General features: G+C 34.0%; 1 protein-coding gene across 3 annotated transcripts in view; it reads right to left on the minus strand.

Annotated features, from left to right (window-relative positions):
- The window catches only part of GSK3B (glycogen synthase kinase 3 beta), a 280,899-nt gene that overhangs the window by 40,837 nt on the left and 221,261 nt on the right, over positions 1-18,801 (minus strand). For 2 of the 3 annotated variants that reach the window (XM_037836228.1, XM_037836219.1), the window contains one exon: positions 9,060-9,155. In XM_037836228.1, the coding sequence (XP_037692156.1) occupies positions 9,060-9,155 (96 nt within the window). Of the gene's footprint in view, positions 1-223; positions 263-9,059; positions 9,156-18,801 lie in introns of all 3 variants that reach the window. The other variant, XM_037836235.1, reaches the window with a different exon arrangement.

Consider the following 18,801-nt stretch of genomic DNA (forward strand, 5'->3'; position numbering starts at 1 on the left):
AACTTCAGTATAAATGTCAATAAATCACCCAGGAGACTGACAATCTAAATATATCATAAGCAAAACTTGTATCATACAATGAATTAAAAAGAAAATCACAGCTATCTGCATTGTTTTTACTACTACATATCAAGAATGAATAATTGTTTAGCCTTTCAAAAAGTTCTCCCCTAGTTTTATACACCTGCCCTGAAATTTTGGGAAAAAGAAATTAAGTACATACCCGCACTCCTGAGGTGAAATGTCCTGTTCCTGACGAATCCTAAAGATGATAATGCAGTGAAATAATCCAAACAGGGGAAGTCAATCCAAAAGAGAATAGTCCAGCAAGGAAAAATATATCCAATGTTATAAGAAATCCGTGGTGTGGGGGGACATAGAAAATGTTTATACAATTATAAACTTTAAACATCAGTCTCCACAGTAGCAAGTCCAAGTTTTAAAAATTATTTCGCCACAGTGTATGCAAAAAAAAAAAAAAAAAAGTTTGATTGCACAAGGGTGAGGCATAGTAAAGAAACATTTTAATTTTATTTTATTATGTTCCAAATGCCAGTGCGTTTATTAAAAAAAATACAAAACCAAAAAAAGTTAAAATCAAAATGAAATCTAGAAGTAAAGTTCCCAAAGTAAAGTGTTTGGTCCTCTACGACCTGGATTCATTGTCCACAGACATGGCTGGGAAGGGGGCGTATTAGCTTGCTTTTAAAGATGAGTTCCCAATATATGAATTTTTCTCTATGAATGTGTTCTAGTGACACAGTATAAACATTTTTTTTCACTAAATAGTTAGTGATGAAAGGAAAGAAATAATATATTTAATTTATTATGGATTTCAAGCCAGATATTTTCAATTTGTGTGTGCTAAGCACAGATCAGGCCACCGCGGATTATTCTCCATTTTGGATTGACTTCCCCGCTAAAAGATGTTTATTTACTGACATTCTCAATTTCTTAGGACTCGTCCGGAAATTGACATTTCACCTCAGGAGTGCGGGTATAAACTTAATTTTTTCTATTGTGGGCTTTGCCCCCTCATACCCTTGCACCCGTTACTTAGGAAAAATAAATATAGAACATTCTTCCTTTTTGGAATAACTCACTGAAAAAAAGAAAGTCCTATGTCTTTGAGCACTACAAATTCAACACAGTTTCATCTTCAAATATGCCAATTCACCCACCAAAAGCTAAACAAAAATAAATACAATAAGCAATACAACTAAGGGACAGTCACAGTTACAGGTGATATGCATACTAATGTACACCAACACCTAGGCACAACGGAGCCATTTTAAATATGCAAGGGAGGTGGTAGGGTCTATTATGTCTAGGTATTGAGAACAAAAATGGCAGAACACACCAGTAGCCGTGAACTCCCTTGGCTCTTCTAAGAGAACATAATATTCTTTTCGGATAGTTTCCAGTGGGGGAATTAAATATTTTACAAAACTAAATAATCCGCGGATTACTTTTAGTCTGCAGACTAAATTTAGTTCATGGATTAAAATCCGGCCCATCAGAATAAAAATCTCTCATGATCTAAAACAAAATGAGGTGGACCAACATAGAAAACCAGATTAAAATGACTGAGAGCATAAAGTAAGACTCAACTGGGCCAACTAACAACTAGTGTGCAGACTAAATATGGCCAGCCAAATATGCAGCAAGGCCATGAAGATCCCAAAACACCCCTTTAAAAACTAAATTAAAAGCGAAAGTAAATAAGGAAAACAGAACAGAACAAAACAAAACAAAAACAAAGCATAAATGAAAAGAAAAAGGGAAAATTTAAAAGAACTAAAACACTGACATGAACGTTTAAAGTGATTCAGATACTACCTCACCTGTGCAGCAACTCATTTCTTAAATTGAAACAAATATCAACTCTCACCATAAATACTAATTTCATAGAACGAACAAAAAAAATTCAATTTTTCAAAAAGAAAGTCTTTGTGGCATTGAACAAATGCAAACAAGTCCGTAAATGAAGAATTATTCAAAATAAATTTGCATTTGGATAAATTAAAAATGACAGAGGCAACTCCCCCCCTAAATGGCCTAGAGCAGACTTTGAGCAACAAATTTCAGCCTGAGGCTAACTGTTATGGCAGAATCACAAATGCTTTAAAATGGCCATTTATAAACAATCATGTATACCATACCAAGGCCTATATAGTTAAATTGCTTCTCACAGCATCAGTTCTCAGCAATTCTACTATAATAAGTATCCAACTAGAGCAATGTAAAAATTCCTATTTTTCATGGCTATGGACAGTGATATACCTAAAAAAACACAGAATGAGTACTGTGCTTGTTCCAAACAGCTACTCCTCCCTAGTTTTCATTGAGATAAATGTTCAACACTAACAATGTTCTCTGGTCATACACAAAATATAAGCACCCAGTGTTAAAAGCTGATAAACCACAAATAACTTCGGAATAGCAACCCTACTATTGGCTTTCAAGTCATCTATTAATCATCCAAAATTATTTGCAATTTAAAACTAAATACAGGAATAAAAATGAAACAATGCCATGGATTTGTTGAACAGTTAATTTTGATGCAGTGGTTAATTAACTAACAAAAGAACACTGAGGGGGGGTTCATATGAAGTACGTAATTCAGTTAACTAAAATCAATACACTTTATACACTTAAGCCTAGATACTGTTTACGTTTACCCTGATTTTTTTTTTTTTAAAACATTCTTACAGGTAGTCTTTTACGTGTTTTTATACATTGATCTAATGAGCCACCAACATACAAGATAATCTGATTTACTTTACATACTATCAAAAATGGTTAACAAATGCCACTGAATACCAACTATCAGAAAGTCTGCATGTCAAGCAAAACTGCTGTGTTTGAAATTAGCATCTAACAGAGCAGGTACACAAACACAATAGAGTTCAAGCCTACTGAAAAGACATTTTCTGTTCCTTTACTTTTGAGATATCAATTCCTAAATCCAAGTTAATAAGGTTGAGCATAAGAAACACAAAGAATCCTTTCCTTAGCCATGACAGACAGCAGTCAATGAATTTCAGTTGCACTAATTAAGACTTATGAGTTTCCCTGAGCCCTACTACATTTAAGAAACATATATATGTGTATTACATTAGCACTTAACTGTGCAATGTAATTTCTCCCTTTAATATCATTCACTGTTGAAAGAGAACTACAGGCTTACATGTTAAGTCTGATTTACCAAAAGTCTACTTAGTATTCAATTTAATCTTTTACTATTCACAAAATGTTACTGCAGTCAGGCTGGCCCTCCCACAATTACAGGGATTATTTGCTCTTGATCCAGAACCTTCTATTTAGAGGGATACTGCCCTGGGCTACAATAATTTCTAACCTTCTCTATACCTAAGCAAATCCAAATACTCCTTCGACAGCATACCCCCTCAAGTCCTTCTACAACCCTTAAGGAGGCTTTCCTTTTTCCCTCCACAATCCTCACTGGAGGTTGGCGTTATAAGAACACAACATGTGGAGCACAGGTTAACACCTACAGAGCACAATCAATTAAATCATTATAAGGTATCTTATATTACTCAATATTTGCTTCAACTGAGTTGCCTTTTTTTTTTCCAGTGGGGAAAAAAACACGGAAGTATAACCAGTAAAAATACAAAATTGAGGAAGTCTAATCATACAAGAAAATTGATATTTGCAAAGGAGAGTGCTTCTCTAGCACTAATAAAAATTTAGGTAGAAATTTTATTCAAGAACATAGTGCACATACTTACAAGACAGTGGATTAGTAAAGTACTCAGGGCAGAGAGGGGGTTGATTAATAATACAAAAACCAATTCACCCAAAGGAATAAAACAGCACAAGTGGCAATCCTAGGAACCAACAGAAATCCCCAATATGGTTTTGTGCTTTCTGGAATTTTTGTGACAGAAATGAAGAAGGCAGAGAGACCAGAAAAGGTAGATGGAATGGGTGAGCAAAAAAAGTCTGACAGCATGTTTTGTTTTGTGTTCTCTAGGCCACACTGAAGACATTTTGGTAATGTGCTGAATTACAGGGTAACAGTTAAGTATACCAAATTCTAAAAAATCCCACATTGAAGGACTCAGAAGAAAATATAAGATTATAAAGAAAGTCTTTATTAGAAGGAAATAAACATAGTAGGTTTTACTGTTGTTTAACTTTAAGCATAGAGAATAAATACATAATAACATGATATGATTCCTTTCATAGTTGAAATGACCTCAGAAATAAATTGTCTGCTTACTCTGTTAGCTAGTAGGAAATACTAAGTACTATTCACTCCGTTTGAAGCATGTAGACAGTATTCTAAGAAATCAAGTATGTAAACATTTGACTTTGATGGATAATGCTTTCTGAGATACTTACTCAATAATCTATGGTCCCACATATCCTACAGATGTAAACTAGCTTACTCTATTAAGTAAACCAAAAGTATGCCAAAAACTTGGTAACAAACATTATGAGATTATTTGATATCCATAATTATCACTACCATTACAAAAGAGGAATTAGGAACTGCTAATAAATATGGAATGAGTTAATAAGAACTACAGGAGCTGTGTGGTGAGAATAATCATGGAGAGTTCAAAAAATTAGAAAAAATTTGTATGGGAGAGGTGATATTTGAGGTTGGTCATGAGAAAAGGTTAAGATTTGGTAAGCAGAGAAAAGGAAGAAGAGCATTCTAAGTGGGAAAAAAAGACACAAGCAGAGAGATGTAGAAATAAGTGTACTGTCTCTGGGGAACAATGAGAAGACCTGTGTGATTAACCAGAAAATTCAGCACGGCTATGAGGTTCCTTCAAAGTGAGTTACAAGTTGGACAACACTCCCATATGTAGCTAATATATTAAACAGACCTAATTCAACTGTAAAAGATCATGGCTCTTGGGATTCCAATCTACTTCCTTCCACTAACCAGTTATATCAATTATGATTTTAATTACTCTGAAGGAATATACAGACATATGTGCTACCTCACCTATTTCACAGGATTATTTATTATTGGGATAAAGGGGAATTGTCTTTTAGAACTTTAAACAAAAGGTTAGCAGAATTAGGTCCTCAACACTGGGAAAAACTCATACTTTTTTTTTTTACAGCATCATCTTTTTAGAAATCCCTAATCTACCCCAGCTAAACACTACAATTTTAAATGTACAGCTTAACTATATGCATTTAAGGATGGAGGAAGCTGGCGAACTAGGGAGCCAAGTCACAAGATGCTTCAAGGAAGGTGAGGAACAGGACAAGAACTAAATCTCTTGTTTTTCTGGAAAAGAAAGGTAGAAAAGATCAGGAATAGAGTGACTGTACATACGTCATAAAAAGCAGGACACTTTTAAGAGTGAAGGGGCATGCAATTAATATTTACACTGGGACAACAAAAGCATAAATCAGGACATAAGATTGCCTTCATCATGACATGTATATTATGCCAAATATACACTGAGGAATCACAGAAGAATTTTAAATAGAAGTGACAACTTCAACCAGCAGTGAAGAAGATGAACTGAAAGGTCAGGAGGTAGGAGGTTGTTAAAACAATTCTATGATATAAAGGCCAAAATTAATGTCAGGGCAGCGGAGATGGAGAGAAGAGAACAGAGAATTATATTGGAGGCAAAATTCTCACATTACTCGTGGCTAAAATAAAATAATGCATTATATACATAATTTAACCACAGTTGCAAAAGAACTCTAAGACACAGGAGAAAATTATCTTAAAAAAGAAAAAAATCGAGGCTCAAAGAGTATGAGCAGTGCTTAAACTGGTTCCTTACTTCATACCTAACAGTCTGTCATTTAACCACACCTCCATGCATTAAATGCAGTTTTAAGCTCCCTTTATTCTTCCAACCAAACTCCATCTCTATTTAATTCTCCATCTACTTTTGCATCACTTCCTTTTGCTTTGCATGTAGTTTTTATTCTGTGACATTCACAGCATATATCAATGCAGAGGTCTTAAACGTCTCCCTACCTCCTACCCCAATAATGGCCCTCTGTTTCAAAACATTAACAACTATTTCCTTTCCTACTTAAACTGTAAGTGTTTTTATCAATGATTTTGGTAGCTCTGTTTATTATGTAACGGCCAAGGGCAACTTATTGGATATTTAAATCCTCAAGATTACTGACACATGGCACACTGGGATTGTCCTATCGTTGCTTGTTGTTTTACTATGTTTCCCACACACCTGTATCTTCTCACTTCAATGTTTTCACAGAAGACATTCCCTCTCCTGATCTTTATTTCCTCCCCCTTTCTTAAGAACACCAGCTCCTCCTTATCCTGGGGATATAGCTGCACTTCATTGCAGCATAGGAAACCAGGGTTCATGTGCCCACAACTTCAGCGAATTGGACCAAGGTGAGTTCTAACAGAAGGTAGTAATAAAGCAAAGTCTGTTTCCATACTCCTGTATATCTATCCTCCAAGGGCAAGAAGCTCTTCTCTTTCAGAGAATAACATTATGTATGTCTTTTTAATGACTCCTTTGGCTGCCTAGTATAAGAAATCATTTCTCAAGTTGGGTTCACTATCATAATGGGGACAGAAGGGGCTGAATTTCCTTTAAGAAATTTAAAATTGTGTATTTCCATTTTGATAATATAATTTTTAAAATAAAATATTCTGGATCATCTAGATGACAGAATAGTGTCATGGAAAATACGCTCCTGAATTTGCTTTTGTGTTTACAATCACAATAATACTATTCTAGTTATGTGCACTAATGAGAAATTAACATAAGAACTTATTACATAATAACTGCACTGTGTACCAAGTGAAAACTAAATTATGTCAAGGCACACCAAATGAATGAAGATTTCTCAGTAGTTTTAACAGGCAAAAAAGGTGGGAGAATTGATTCTTTATTTTATACACGGTACAGGAATGGAAACTTAAAACAAAAGAGCTTCATACAGATTATTCAAGTTTTAAAAGAACAGCGTAATATACAGAAAAATCAGGACTCTGAGAGGGCAAAGAAAGGAATAAGGAATGCAAAATTCACCACAGCTTTCCTGCTGGCTGCATTTTAATTATAAGCAACCATTCCTCACATTCTACTCTGGCTAATACTTGCACTGAACAAATATAATTCAGGGGAAAAGTGCAGAATATGATGCACACTAATGGGAGCAGTCTTGATAAAAAAAAAAAAATGAGGATGAGGACTATCAAACAGGATTTCATGACCTCAATTTTGGCATTATATTTGTCAGAAACACTATACTAAGGATAGCATGTGATGAATACTTAGATTAAACCAAAAGGAGTCTCACCTTTCTTTCTTCATAAAAATGACATGCTTATTCAAGAAAATATGGAAATATGGAAAAGTAGAACAAAGAAAATAAAATCACCCACACTCCCCTCACCCAAACTACTGTTATCATTTTGAAATATCTCCTTGTATCTATTCTATACACAGAATTCTCTTTGTTCTTTTTTTTTTCTTGATATGGCTGAAATCACAGTGTACTGCAAATCATTTTATTATAAACTTTTTAATTTGGGTTAAGTTTAATGGACTCGAACTGCAACTGAGCCTCTAAATCCAAATAGGGGATCTGAGATTCTCTGGGTTTGGAGACAGGTGAGAGCTCCTAAGTATCTTCTGATCCAGATTCAAAATAAATTTTGAGTACAAGGATCAAAGAACACTTATTTCAGATTATTTAATGCTTGTTTTAAATAAATAAAAAAAAAAGTGGCAGGGGAGAGACACCTTAGTCTCTTGGCCAATGAAAGCTATAACAAAATAATACTGAGGTGTCTGATTCTAAATAGGAAATAAGTAACAAGGTGATTTTCTGAAGTGAAGAGAGGTAATGAGATCGGGAGAACTTTAAGGAAAATAACTGGAATCATAATATGATTTAGAGAAAGAGAGAGACATATTTTGATTCTAGGGAAGATAAATTATTTCATCAATAGCTCCAAATTACTTCACCTGTTACTGTAAAAGATCTGTAATCTACCAAATGAATTTATCAATGGTCAAAACTAACTGCTACATATACATTTTTAAATATAGAAAGTCCCTGCCTGAAATACATATTAAAAAATTGACCATTTCTAACCTGCAAAAAATAAACCATGAGACAGATATATAAGATGAATTGTAAAATGGGGGCCAGGTGGAGCACAGCACATGACTAGACATTTTAAAAGTCTGGCATTAAAAAACAAACAAACATATGACTAGAAGTTTAATTCACCTATGTAATCTTGGATAAGTCATTTAGTGTCTTTGGCCTAAGTTTCTAACCTGTAAAATGAGGAGACTAGAGATTCACTCTAGCTATAAACGTTACTGAGGTATTTTTTTTTTTTTTTCTCTGCATACTTAATCTCACAAATCAAACTGAAGTGAGAAAACTTTTTTCTAAAACCCCTCTTAAAATAATTTCAAGTAAGTATCAAAGCAAAAAAAAAAAATTCTGGTAAGTTAGTACTTGTACTCTTTAGAAATGGCTCCATTTAATGTTGATCTTAGGCTTTTCCAATGGCTAGTGACATCCTTTTAACACACCGATTATTTTTAATGTATATTCCTGGCAAGATCCCATCTGTTTTTTACTACTGCTCCCAAATCAAATAGGAAAGTAAGAAAGAAAAGAAAAACACACCACCATCTATAACAATCTACATTTTAATAGAGAAAGAAGAAAATATGTGAAATATGTTATATGCTATACGGTGTGATGAACTAAGCACTTCGGAGTCTTAAGTAGACAAAATTTTTATATAAGATCTTTATCCTAATCAAATTCTGTATTTTAATGATAAAGATATATTGTCCTCACCTTACAAATAAAAACCCAAGCTAGAAACTGTCTACAGAAAATCAGTGGGGGCATAACTCTATAGAATCAATGAAAACACTTAAGTACAACTACTACAGCTAGATCTTTACATGCTGTGTACTTCATAATTCAGACAGCTATTTGACCTCAAAATAGTTTAGTTTAAGAACAATGAGAACCCAAGTTTCAGTTAACTATTGTTTTATGTACTTTAAAAAAAAAGTCACTTTACTCACCTTAGTCCAAGGATGTGCCTTAATTTGAGGGAATTTGAATTCTGTGTAGTTTGGGTTCATTTCTCTAATCTGCTCCCTTGTTGGTGTTCCCAGGACCTATACAAAGAAAGCAAATTATTGTCATATTTTTTCAGATACTTACAAATATAGGTTTATGCTTTCATACATTGGTTACACTGAAGAAAGGAGTTCCCAAGTTAAATAAAATACAAACTGGTTAAATAGAGCAGACTTTCCAAACACTTTTTAATTTATTAATAGCTATAGATTCCATGTTATACTACTCTACAGCTTTTTATAACAATAATTTTAAATCAGGGGCTTAAAAGAGTCACTTGAAAATAGTCAAGAAAAATCAGGCAACTTTGCCCTATCTAGAAAAATACAATCTATTGCAGTGATGGCATCTAAAAGAGAATATCTCTTATTCATTTAGCAGGGTATAGCCAAAGGTTATGTTTTCAACCTATTAATCAGGAGATTCTTGCTCAAACACTGGCATCAATAATTCCATTGAATCACTGAGTATTTAGTGACTGTCCCCTGTGTAAAAGAACTATGCCACAATCTATGAAGAGTTAAAAGAACAAGAGACTTCCATTTCCCATTCTGATGAACTTAAACATTTAAATGTTGAAAAAATGTAACTGCAATATAAGACAAAAGTATACTGAGTACCTCATTGCCTCTAGAGATGTTAATAGGTACTGAACAAAGAAAGTATATGGATATGGCAGATGACGGGAAAATATTAAATACTAAAATGAACACTTTGAAGAGAGATGCCATACATTACTCATCTCTAGAACCCTAGCACCTGGTATAAAACAAGTTTGTTGAAATAAAAGTGTTGGCAATTGGTGACTATCAGGCATAATTCCATAACCATTAAGGGAAAAGTGAGATCAATGGTATTTTTTGTTGGTTCTAATTCTCTAGTCTCCATTAAAACTTTCAGCACTTCATCAAAATTAAAAAAAAAAAAAAATTCTTCAAAAGACACTTTAAAAAATGAAAAGGAAGCCACAGACTGACTGGGAGAGAACATTTGCAAGACATGCCTGAAAAGTACCTGTATCTAGAATATATAAAAAACAACCATTCAAGAAGAAGAAGACAACCCAATAAAAATGGGGAAAAGATATGGACAGATACTTCACTAAGGAAGACAAAGACAGAACACATAAGCATGTGAAAAGATTTTCAGCTTCATTAGTCATTAGGGAAATGCTAATTAAAATTAGAAAATACTACTATATACATTAGAAGTCTAAAATTAAAAATACTGACTACATATACCAACTGTTGGTAAGGTTGGAGAGTAACTGAAATTCTTATCCACTGCTAGTGGGAATGTAAAATGGTACAGATTCTGATGTAAGGAAAATGTTCAGAGATAGATTGTGGTGATGAACGCATAACTATGTTATCATACTGTGGACAGTGGATTGTATATCATGGATGATTGTATGGTGTGTGAATGTATTTCAATAAAACTGAATTTAATAAAAAAAAATGGTACAGAACCTCAGAAAACAAACAATTTCTTAAAAAAGTTAACCATATATTTGGTACACAACTCATCATTACCACTCCTAGGTATCTACTCAAGAGAAAAGAAAGCACATGGGTATACAAATACTTGTACCCAAATGTGTGTAGCAATGTTTTTATAATTGCCAAAAAGTGGAAAGGACCCAAATGTCCATCAATAGGTGAATGAATAAACAAATGGTGATATGGTCATACAAATGGAATACCACTCAGTAATAAAATGGAACATGGAAGAATCTAAAAAAAAATTACGCTGAGTGAAAGAAATAGAACAAAAGGAGTGTCTAAGCATGTAATTTCATTCATATGGAATTGCAGAAAATTTTCTGACAATAGCGACAGAAAGAAGATGGATATGTACAGATGGGAATGTGGAGAGGCTAGAGGGAAGCACTATAAAGAGGCACCAGGGAACTATTAAGGGTGATGAATATGTTCATTATCTTTATTTCATAGTGTTGGTTTCAAGGGTACACCCATGTCAAAACATCAAATCATAGAATTTTAAATATGTGCAGTTTATTGCATGCCAATTATATCTCAACAAAGCTGTACTTAAAACCTTCAGAAGTTGTTTAAATATCAGAATCATAAAACTTGGGTAAGATAGGTAGAAAAGATATTCTGAGCTGTAGAATTATGTTGCTGTAAATAAAAAAGAAATTCAGTAACTAAACTGATCTTTAATTGCCTATAAGATAATTTCTGAGCAAAGTCCTGATATCGTTGAATCTAAATTATAAAACTTATTATTCTATCCCTTATTTCCAAACACCACTGTTCTGGGGAAAGTTTAGTCTTAGGGCACCAAAACATATCTCCACTTATCCAAATGCCCTCTCCTTCTTTTGTAGTAAAACTTTAGTTCAATAAAGTCTTAGGAAGGAAATCCCCGGCCCTTGTAACTATAGACATCAGACATTTATAAATCAGGAACTATCCATACTTAAAATCTGAAGGCTGAAAGGAATCTTTGTTTTTATTTTTAAATAGAAAGCAAGCATTTATATTCTAAACCAAACCGTTGATGAAGGGTATGGATGTAGGTGTGTACATGTACTGGGAGAGGGGGAAATGGGTAAAGGAGGGAGTACTAGTGAGTTTATCAGTAATTCTGTTCCCCATATATAACTCCACTGGAAAAATGCATACCTTCAGCACCACCCCACAACATAATGCAACCTAATGATTCCACTTCAAAGTATATACCTAACCTAGGGAAACTCTGACATGTTCAAAGCAATATTGTTAAAAATAATTTAAAAAACTGCAAAAAATCCAACAGAATTAATAAATTGTGGCATCATCATATGATGGTGCTCGGGATCATGCTCCCTACAAAAAACATGTTCAAGTCCCAAACCCTGGTCTTGTGGGTGTGAACCCATTTGTAAATAAGACCTTTGAAGATGCCTGTTAAGGTATGTACAAACTGAATGAGAGTGGGCCTTAATCAATATGGCTGAAGTCCTTAAAATCAAAGGAAATTGGACAGAGAAGGAGAGGACATTGCCATGTGATCAAAAAGCCAAGGAACCCCAAGCACAGCTAGCAGCCAGCCCCAGAATGCTAATCTTTGGGGAAGAGACATTGCCTTACTGACACCTCAAATTTGGACTTCTCCAAGCCTCAAAACCATGAGCCAATAAATTCCTATTTTTTTAAGTCAACCCACTGCATGGTATTTATTACAGCAGCGGGAAAATGAAAACAAATGGTATAATTTTTAGCAATGAAAGTCAAAGTGAATGAATCTCATAGTGTTGAATTTTCACTCAACAATGAATATATACACTATAACTCCCTTACAGAAAGTTCAAAATCAGACAGCACTAAACTTATTTTAGTTTACATAGTAAAAGCAACAGGTCAAAATTAAATCAAAAGCATGGAGATATACATCACAAAATCAAGACATTGTTTACCTGTTTGTAGGAGGAGGCATTGTGCCTGGGATGGTACAAATGTAGGTCTTCTAACTATAATTCTTAATATGAGTAGTAGTTATGTGGATATTAAAATTTTATACACTTATGCATTTTTATATAGTTTTTACATTACAATTCACGCACAAAACTTCTCAAGAAATATCCAGAATCAGTGAGTATTTATTGTGCAGCTCTCCCTCCATGTATTCAGCACTCTGCTAACACAACACATACTCCTAACTCTCTAGGAATTGGTAAGAATGACAAAAGGAATGAGAGTTGTATGATGTCCATTAGTTAATGTATCCTTTTACTGTGGGGACAGAGATCACATGGATTTATCAGCCAATTAGCTAACTTGCCTAAGGGACTGTGTGAGGAATTCAAGTTACAAACTGTATAATGCAAAAAGGTGGGATGCTCCTTGATGTAAATGCTACACTTTTCATGTATGTTTTTTTTTAAAAATTGTAACTAAGGCCAGCATATTTCCCATGAAAATAAATTTGCGAAGCATAAGATAAAGCAGCTGAGAAACATGTCATTTTACACAGAGTTTGGTTAACAAACAAAATTTTAATAATTTGATATGAAAACAAGAAGGTAATATATCCATCCCTCTGCCTATATATCAATCCATCTTATTTTCTGCTGTGTTTCAAAGCTGCAGACATCAGCTTAAGTATGGATGTCATTAACTAAGGTTCAATATTTGTAATATATTACGTTTTTACATACCAGAATCCTCCTTCAATGTATACCAGTGAATGCATTAAAAAATCCAGAATGTGTAGAAAATGTTTTATCACAATGGGAAATAGTCTGCTTTGATGAACAGTAATGCTATGAAAAAGGAATTTTAATTATAGTTGGTGGTCAGAATTCAGCTGTGTTCTTTACCCTCAAAATATGGATATCTTGTGACATTTAAGAAGCTTTAATTACTAATCCTGTAAAGACAATCATCTTTGATATACGCACTATCACATACTTAAGAGTGAATCACCAAATGAAGAAGTCTGTCAGCACAAAATGGCCATGGAGATCTTGTTCCTCTGTTATAGCCATAGGAACTTCAATCACTAAGGCTATCATGATACATGAGTTCCCAATGGCCCAGCAGATTCTGCGTTTAATTCTTCTTACCAAATATCCAACTACTATAACTATTTTCTTATTCTTCTCTTTCTTATTTTCTTAATCATAAGATCAGGTTCTCCCCAGGCTGGCTGAAGGATTTACCACATTTTACAAAACACAACTACAAAAAGCTTCTGAATTTGAAACACTGAAGATGAACATTTTATTATAACAATGTTCTCTCAATATAGGAGAACTTATTTCTATTGGTGACTTCAAATATCAAATTAAAAACTAGATGGGAAATCCTCTAGTCCAGGGGTCAGCAAGCTTTTTTCTATAAGGGGCCAAATAGCAAATATTTTAGGTTAGGTCTGATGGGCCATAGAGTTTCTGCCACTACTTAACTCTACTGCTATAACACAAATGTAAAACTAAACAAAAACTATTTACAAAAACAGAAGGTAGACTGTATTTGGCCCCAGACCCTTCCTAGTTTGCTGAACAGTGATCAATCCAAACATTTTAACAAATAGTTTTTTTAATGAACATTTTTTACAGATGAGAAAAACTGTGGTACAGAAAGAGCATAAAACTCAGTCTGAGGCAGAACTGGGGTACATTTAAAATCTCATCAAGGGTAAACCAACTTTAGGAGGTGGCATCAAAGAACCTGTTTATTGGACTTGGTTGGAGGGAAAACAATATCAGTTTATAACTTCAGTAGTTGTGAAAATTGTTAATGCTATTAAACATGAAGGAGGAAAATGAAGTAATATTTGAGACAAGACATCCAGGAAGAGCTAGGAGGAGCTTGCCACCAAGTGGTGGATATTGAGTATATCACTTAGAGGAGAGGTTGGGGCTAGAAAAACATCTTGGGTAGTACCGTGTGTACAGATGCTCGGTTGGCTGTGATAGTGTGTAACAGACAAAGCAGGCAGATGGTGAAGAGAACTAAAGATGGGATCCTAAGGAACACACATATATGGAGAAAGAGAAATTACAGAAGAAGGTTGAGACTGAAGTAACAGAGGCTGGAAGAAGTCTCCTAGACAACAATACCATGGAGACCAAGGAAGGTGAACATTTAAAGAACAAGGGAAAGGTAGGTTTCTTATGACACAATGAGTTCAGGTAAAAAAGGGCCTGAGGAATGTTCAGTGTAGCTGGATATGAAGACTTCCTTTATGACCATGGTGAGATTAGCTACAGTGCAGTCATGAAAAAAGCAAGCATAACATAATCATCTAAAATAATTAAGTGGAGACAGAAAATATAAGCTCTCTTTTCAAAGACTGTATCAGTGAGGGAAGAGAGCAAGGAGCAAACTAGAAGACAAGCCAGAGGAAAACAAGAGAAAAAATGTTTATTAACATCTAGTATGTGAAAACACTGTAGTAGATATATCAATTTTCTCATTTAAACTTTATTGTTATTCTATTACCCTCATTTTACACTTGAAGAAATCTAAGGTCTTCTGAGGTTAACTGACTACTCATGCAGTTTACCACTGGAAAATATGAAATAGAAATGCAGTCTATCTGACACCTTAAAATGTTTTACTCAATATTAAGGGCTGAACCAAGGAAGAGTTTTAAGAAATAATTCTGAAAATTCACCTTAACAACACTGATTATACCATAAAAAAGAAACGTGAATCTTTTTGAGTTGTGAAGAATATATTAATGTTTTATAAGTTCATCATACTGTAATTAACAGTGAAAAAGATGTTAAACAGACTTTTCTTGACTACTTAACAAATCCATGATTTAAATAAAATCTAGCTGCTACAATTTAATAAAAGAAAATCTTGAATTCTTAATGACATAAATCTTAGTCAAGAGAAGAATATGAAGAAACACAGGCATCTAACTGGTCAACAAGATAAAGAGTATAACTCTCAAACCTATTTTAGAATGCTTTATAAAATATACTTAATATTTTCAAAATTTTTTAATTATTTAGCAATTTGGATAAATCATATGGAGGCTTCTGTAGCTATAGATTCTCCCTGTAAATCCCTTGCTTGCTCATGCACAAGTATTTTGCAATATCAAACATGTAAGTTTAGAATTTTTTGTGTTAGTGATTGTTTCCCATATGTAAAATTTTGACTGGGATGTTAAATGGTGGGCAAACACTAAGGATATGTTAGAAATCATTTTAATTGCAACTAATTTAAATTACAAAGCTTAGATTGCAGAAATTATTGTTGTTACTACATTGCTTTGGGTATAAATATTGTGTATCCAACAAGGAGCCATAACTACTTTAAGGTGGTCAAATGTAAACTTAAGTAAAGTAGTAGAATTTTGTTTAATTTTCTATCTGTAGTTCAATAAATTTGGAATTCCATGCAAGGGCTTACATAATTAAAAAAAAAAAAAAGAAAAAGATTATATGGACTTCTGCATTTAGCCATGAAGGAGTAACTCCAGGTGTAAACAAAACTAAATACTCCTTAAAGAAAGGCAACAAAATTCAGACACTCAGAAACATAGCATTCACAAAGTCCAGCATCCAATACAAATTTACTAAATATGTAAAGAAACATGGAAATAAGAACCAGATACAAAAGGGGAAAAATAAACCAGTCAACAGAAACAGACCTAAAAATGACAGAGATGATTGAATTAGCAGATAAGGACTTTAAGACAGCCATTACAATGAGGAGAGAAATGGAAGATAGAAAAAAAGAATCAAATGGCAACTCGAGAGTTGAAGAAGACAGTATGTGAACAAGTGAAGTGAAAACTGCACTAACGGGATTAACAGCACATTAGATACCAAAGAAGGGCGTAAAAAGTGGATTTAAATAACATAGCAAAATAAACTATCCAAACTAAAGCAGGAAGGCAAAAACAGCTAGAAAAACATACATACATGTGATTGGAGTCCAAGAAGGAGGTAGGAGGTGGGTGCAGAAAAACTAAATAGTGGGCAAAATTTTCCCTAATTTGGTGAAAACTATGACCCCATAAATCCAAGAAGCTCAATGAATTCAAAGCAGTATAAATCCACAGAAAACCAAACCAAGTTATCATCTATTGATAAAAGCCACTGATGAAGAAATCCTCAAAAAATGCTACAAACAAGCGATACATTATATATAGGGGATTAACTATAAGAACAAGAGCTGACATCTCAACAGAAGCAATGAAAGCCAGAAGACAACAGAGAAACCTCTCTAAAGAATGAAAGGTCAAAAATCTGGAAATGAAGAATTGCTATATTCAATGAAAATATCCTTCTAAAATGAGGGCAAACAAGATAAGAAGTTGCCACCAGGAAACCTCCAGTACAAGAAAATCCCTCATGATGAAAGAAAAGGATTTCCAATGGACTCTGATATACATAATGTATAAATCCCCCCCATGTTTTAAAATTTCTTTCAAAAAACATTGTTTAAAGCAAAAATAACGTACTATGGGAATTATAACATGTAGTATTAAACGGTATAACAACAATAGCACAAAGGACAAGAAAAGAAAATGGAAATATACTGTCCCGAGGTTCTTCCTTTGTATGTGAAATGCTATGTTATTATTTGAAAGTAGACTGTAATAAGTTAAAGACGCCTATTTTAAATCTTTGAATAATCCTTTAAAAAACGCAACAAGGAAGTGTAGTGGAAAAAGTCAAGAGGGAAAATAAAAAATACTCAATCCAAAAGGTGACAGTAACAAAGGAAAAAACTGGAGCCAAGGAAAAAACTGGAGCCGAAGAAAAAACAGGATGAAAAGAAAACAAATACCAAGATTAAACAATCATTCTCATAATTACATTGAATGTAAATGGTCTAAAAATTCCAATTAAAGGTCAGAAATTGTCACTCTGGATAAAAAAGAAGAACCTAATTGTTCCAGTTTGCTAATGCTACCATTATGCAAACTACCAGAAATGGATTGACTTTTATAAAGGGGATTTGTTAAAAGTTACAAAGTTACAGTTCTAAGTGTCCAAACTATGGCATCAACAAGATGATACCTTAACTGAAGAATGGCCAATGGCGTCTGGAATACCTCTGTGAGCTGGGAAGGCACATGACTGGTGTCTGCTTTTCCTTTGCTCCCAGGTTACATTTCAAATTGGCTTTCTCCAAAATGTCTCTCTTAGCTTCTTCAGCTCCTCTGCACCTAAGCAGCGGGGATTCTCTCTTAGTTTCTCCAGAGCAAACTCTGGGCTAGCATTTCTTAGCTTAGCATCTCCAAACTTCCTTCTGTCTATATCTCCAAGCATCAGCTCTCAAAGGCCGTCTTCAAAATGTCTCTCTCAGCTGCTCTGAGATCCTTCAGTTTGTGAGCTCTTTTACAGGACTCCAGTAATTAAATCAAGACCCACCCTGAATGGGGAGGCCCTTTATCTCCATAGAAATAATTTAATCACATGGTTTGCCCCACAGTTGATTGAGTCACATTCCATGGAAACACTCAATCAAAAGATTCCAACCTCATCAACACTAATACATCTGCCCCAACAAGACTGCATTAAAGAAAATGGCTTTTTCTGGGGACATATCCAAAATGCCCCATTAACTATTATGCTGTACCCCCAAATACACCCTAAATATAAAGCCACATAGGTTACAATTAAAAGGGTGTAAAAAGACATACCAATAATTATAAAAAGCTGAAGTGACTAATTAGTATCAGAAAATGTAAATTTCAGAACAAGAAAATTTAACAAAAATAAAGAGGGTAATGGTGCTGAATTGTAGGTATATATGCTTAATAGAGATTGTTGAGAGTCATGTATGTCACCAGAAGAAAAGCTAGAGGTTAAAATATGAGATTGTGTAACACAGTGAACCTTGTGGTGGTTGATGTTTACACCATAAACAAATTCTTCCATGAACTAGTACAAATGTATGGCACTTGTATAAAGAGTTAATAATAGAGTGGTATATGGAGAAAAAAGTACCTATTGCAAACTATGGACTATAATTAACAGTAATAATATTCTTTCACCAACAGTAACAAATGTACCACACCAATACTAGGGGTCAATAATAGGAAGGAATAAGGGGTAAGGAGTGTTTTGGGTTTTCCTTTTTTGGTATGTGAATATATCTCAGTAAAATCTGCAGTTAAAAATAAACAGAGGGTCATTTCCCAAAGATTAAAGGAATTTTAAGACAAAAATTAAAATTACTGATAATACCATGTGCTGATGAGAAT

This window comes from Choloepus didactylus, chromosome 1 (genome assembly GCF_015220235.1).
Source record: "Choloepus didactylus isolate mChoDid1 chromosome 1, mChoDid1.pri, whole genome shotgun sequence".
In the NCBI taxonomy this organism is placed as follows: domain Eukaryota; kingdom Metazoa; phylum Chordata; class Mammalia; order Pilosa; family Megalonychidae; genus Choloepus; species Choloepus didactylus.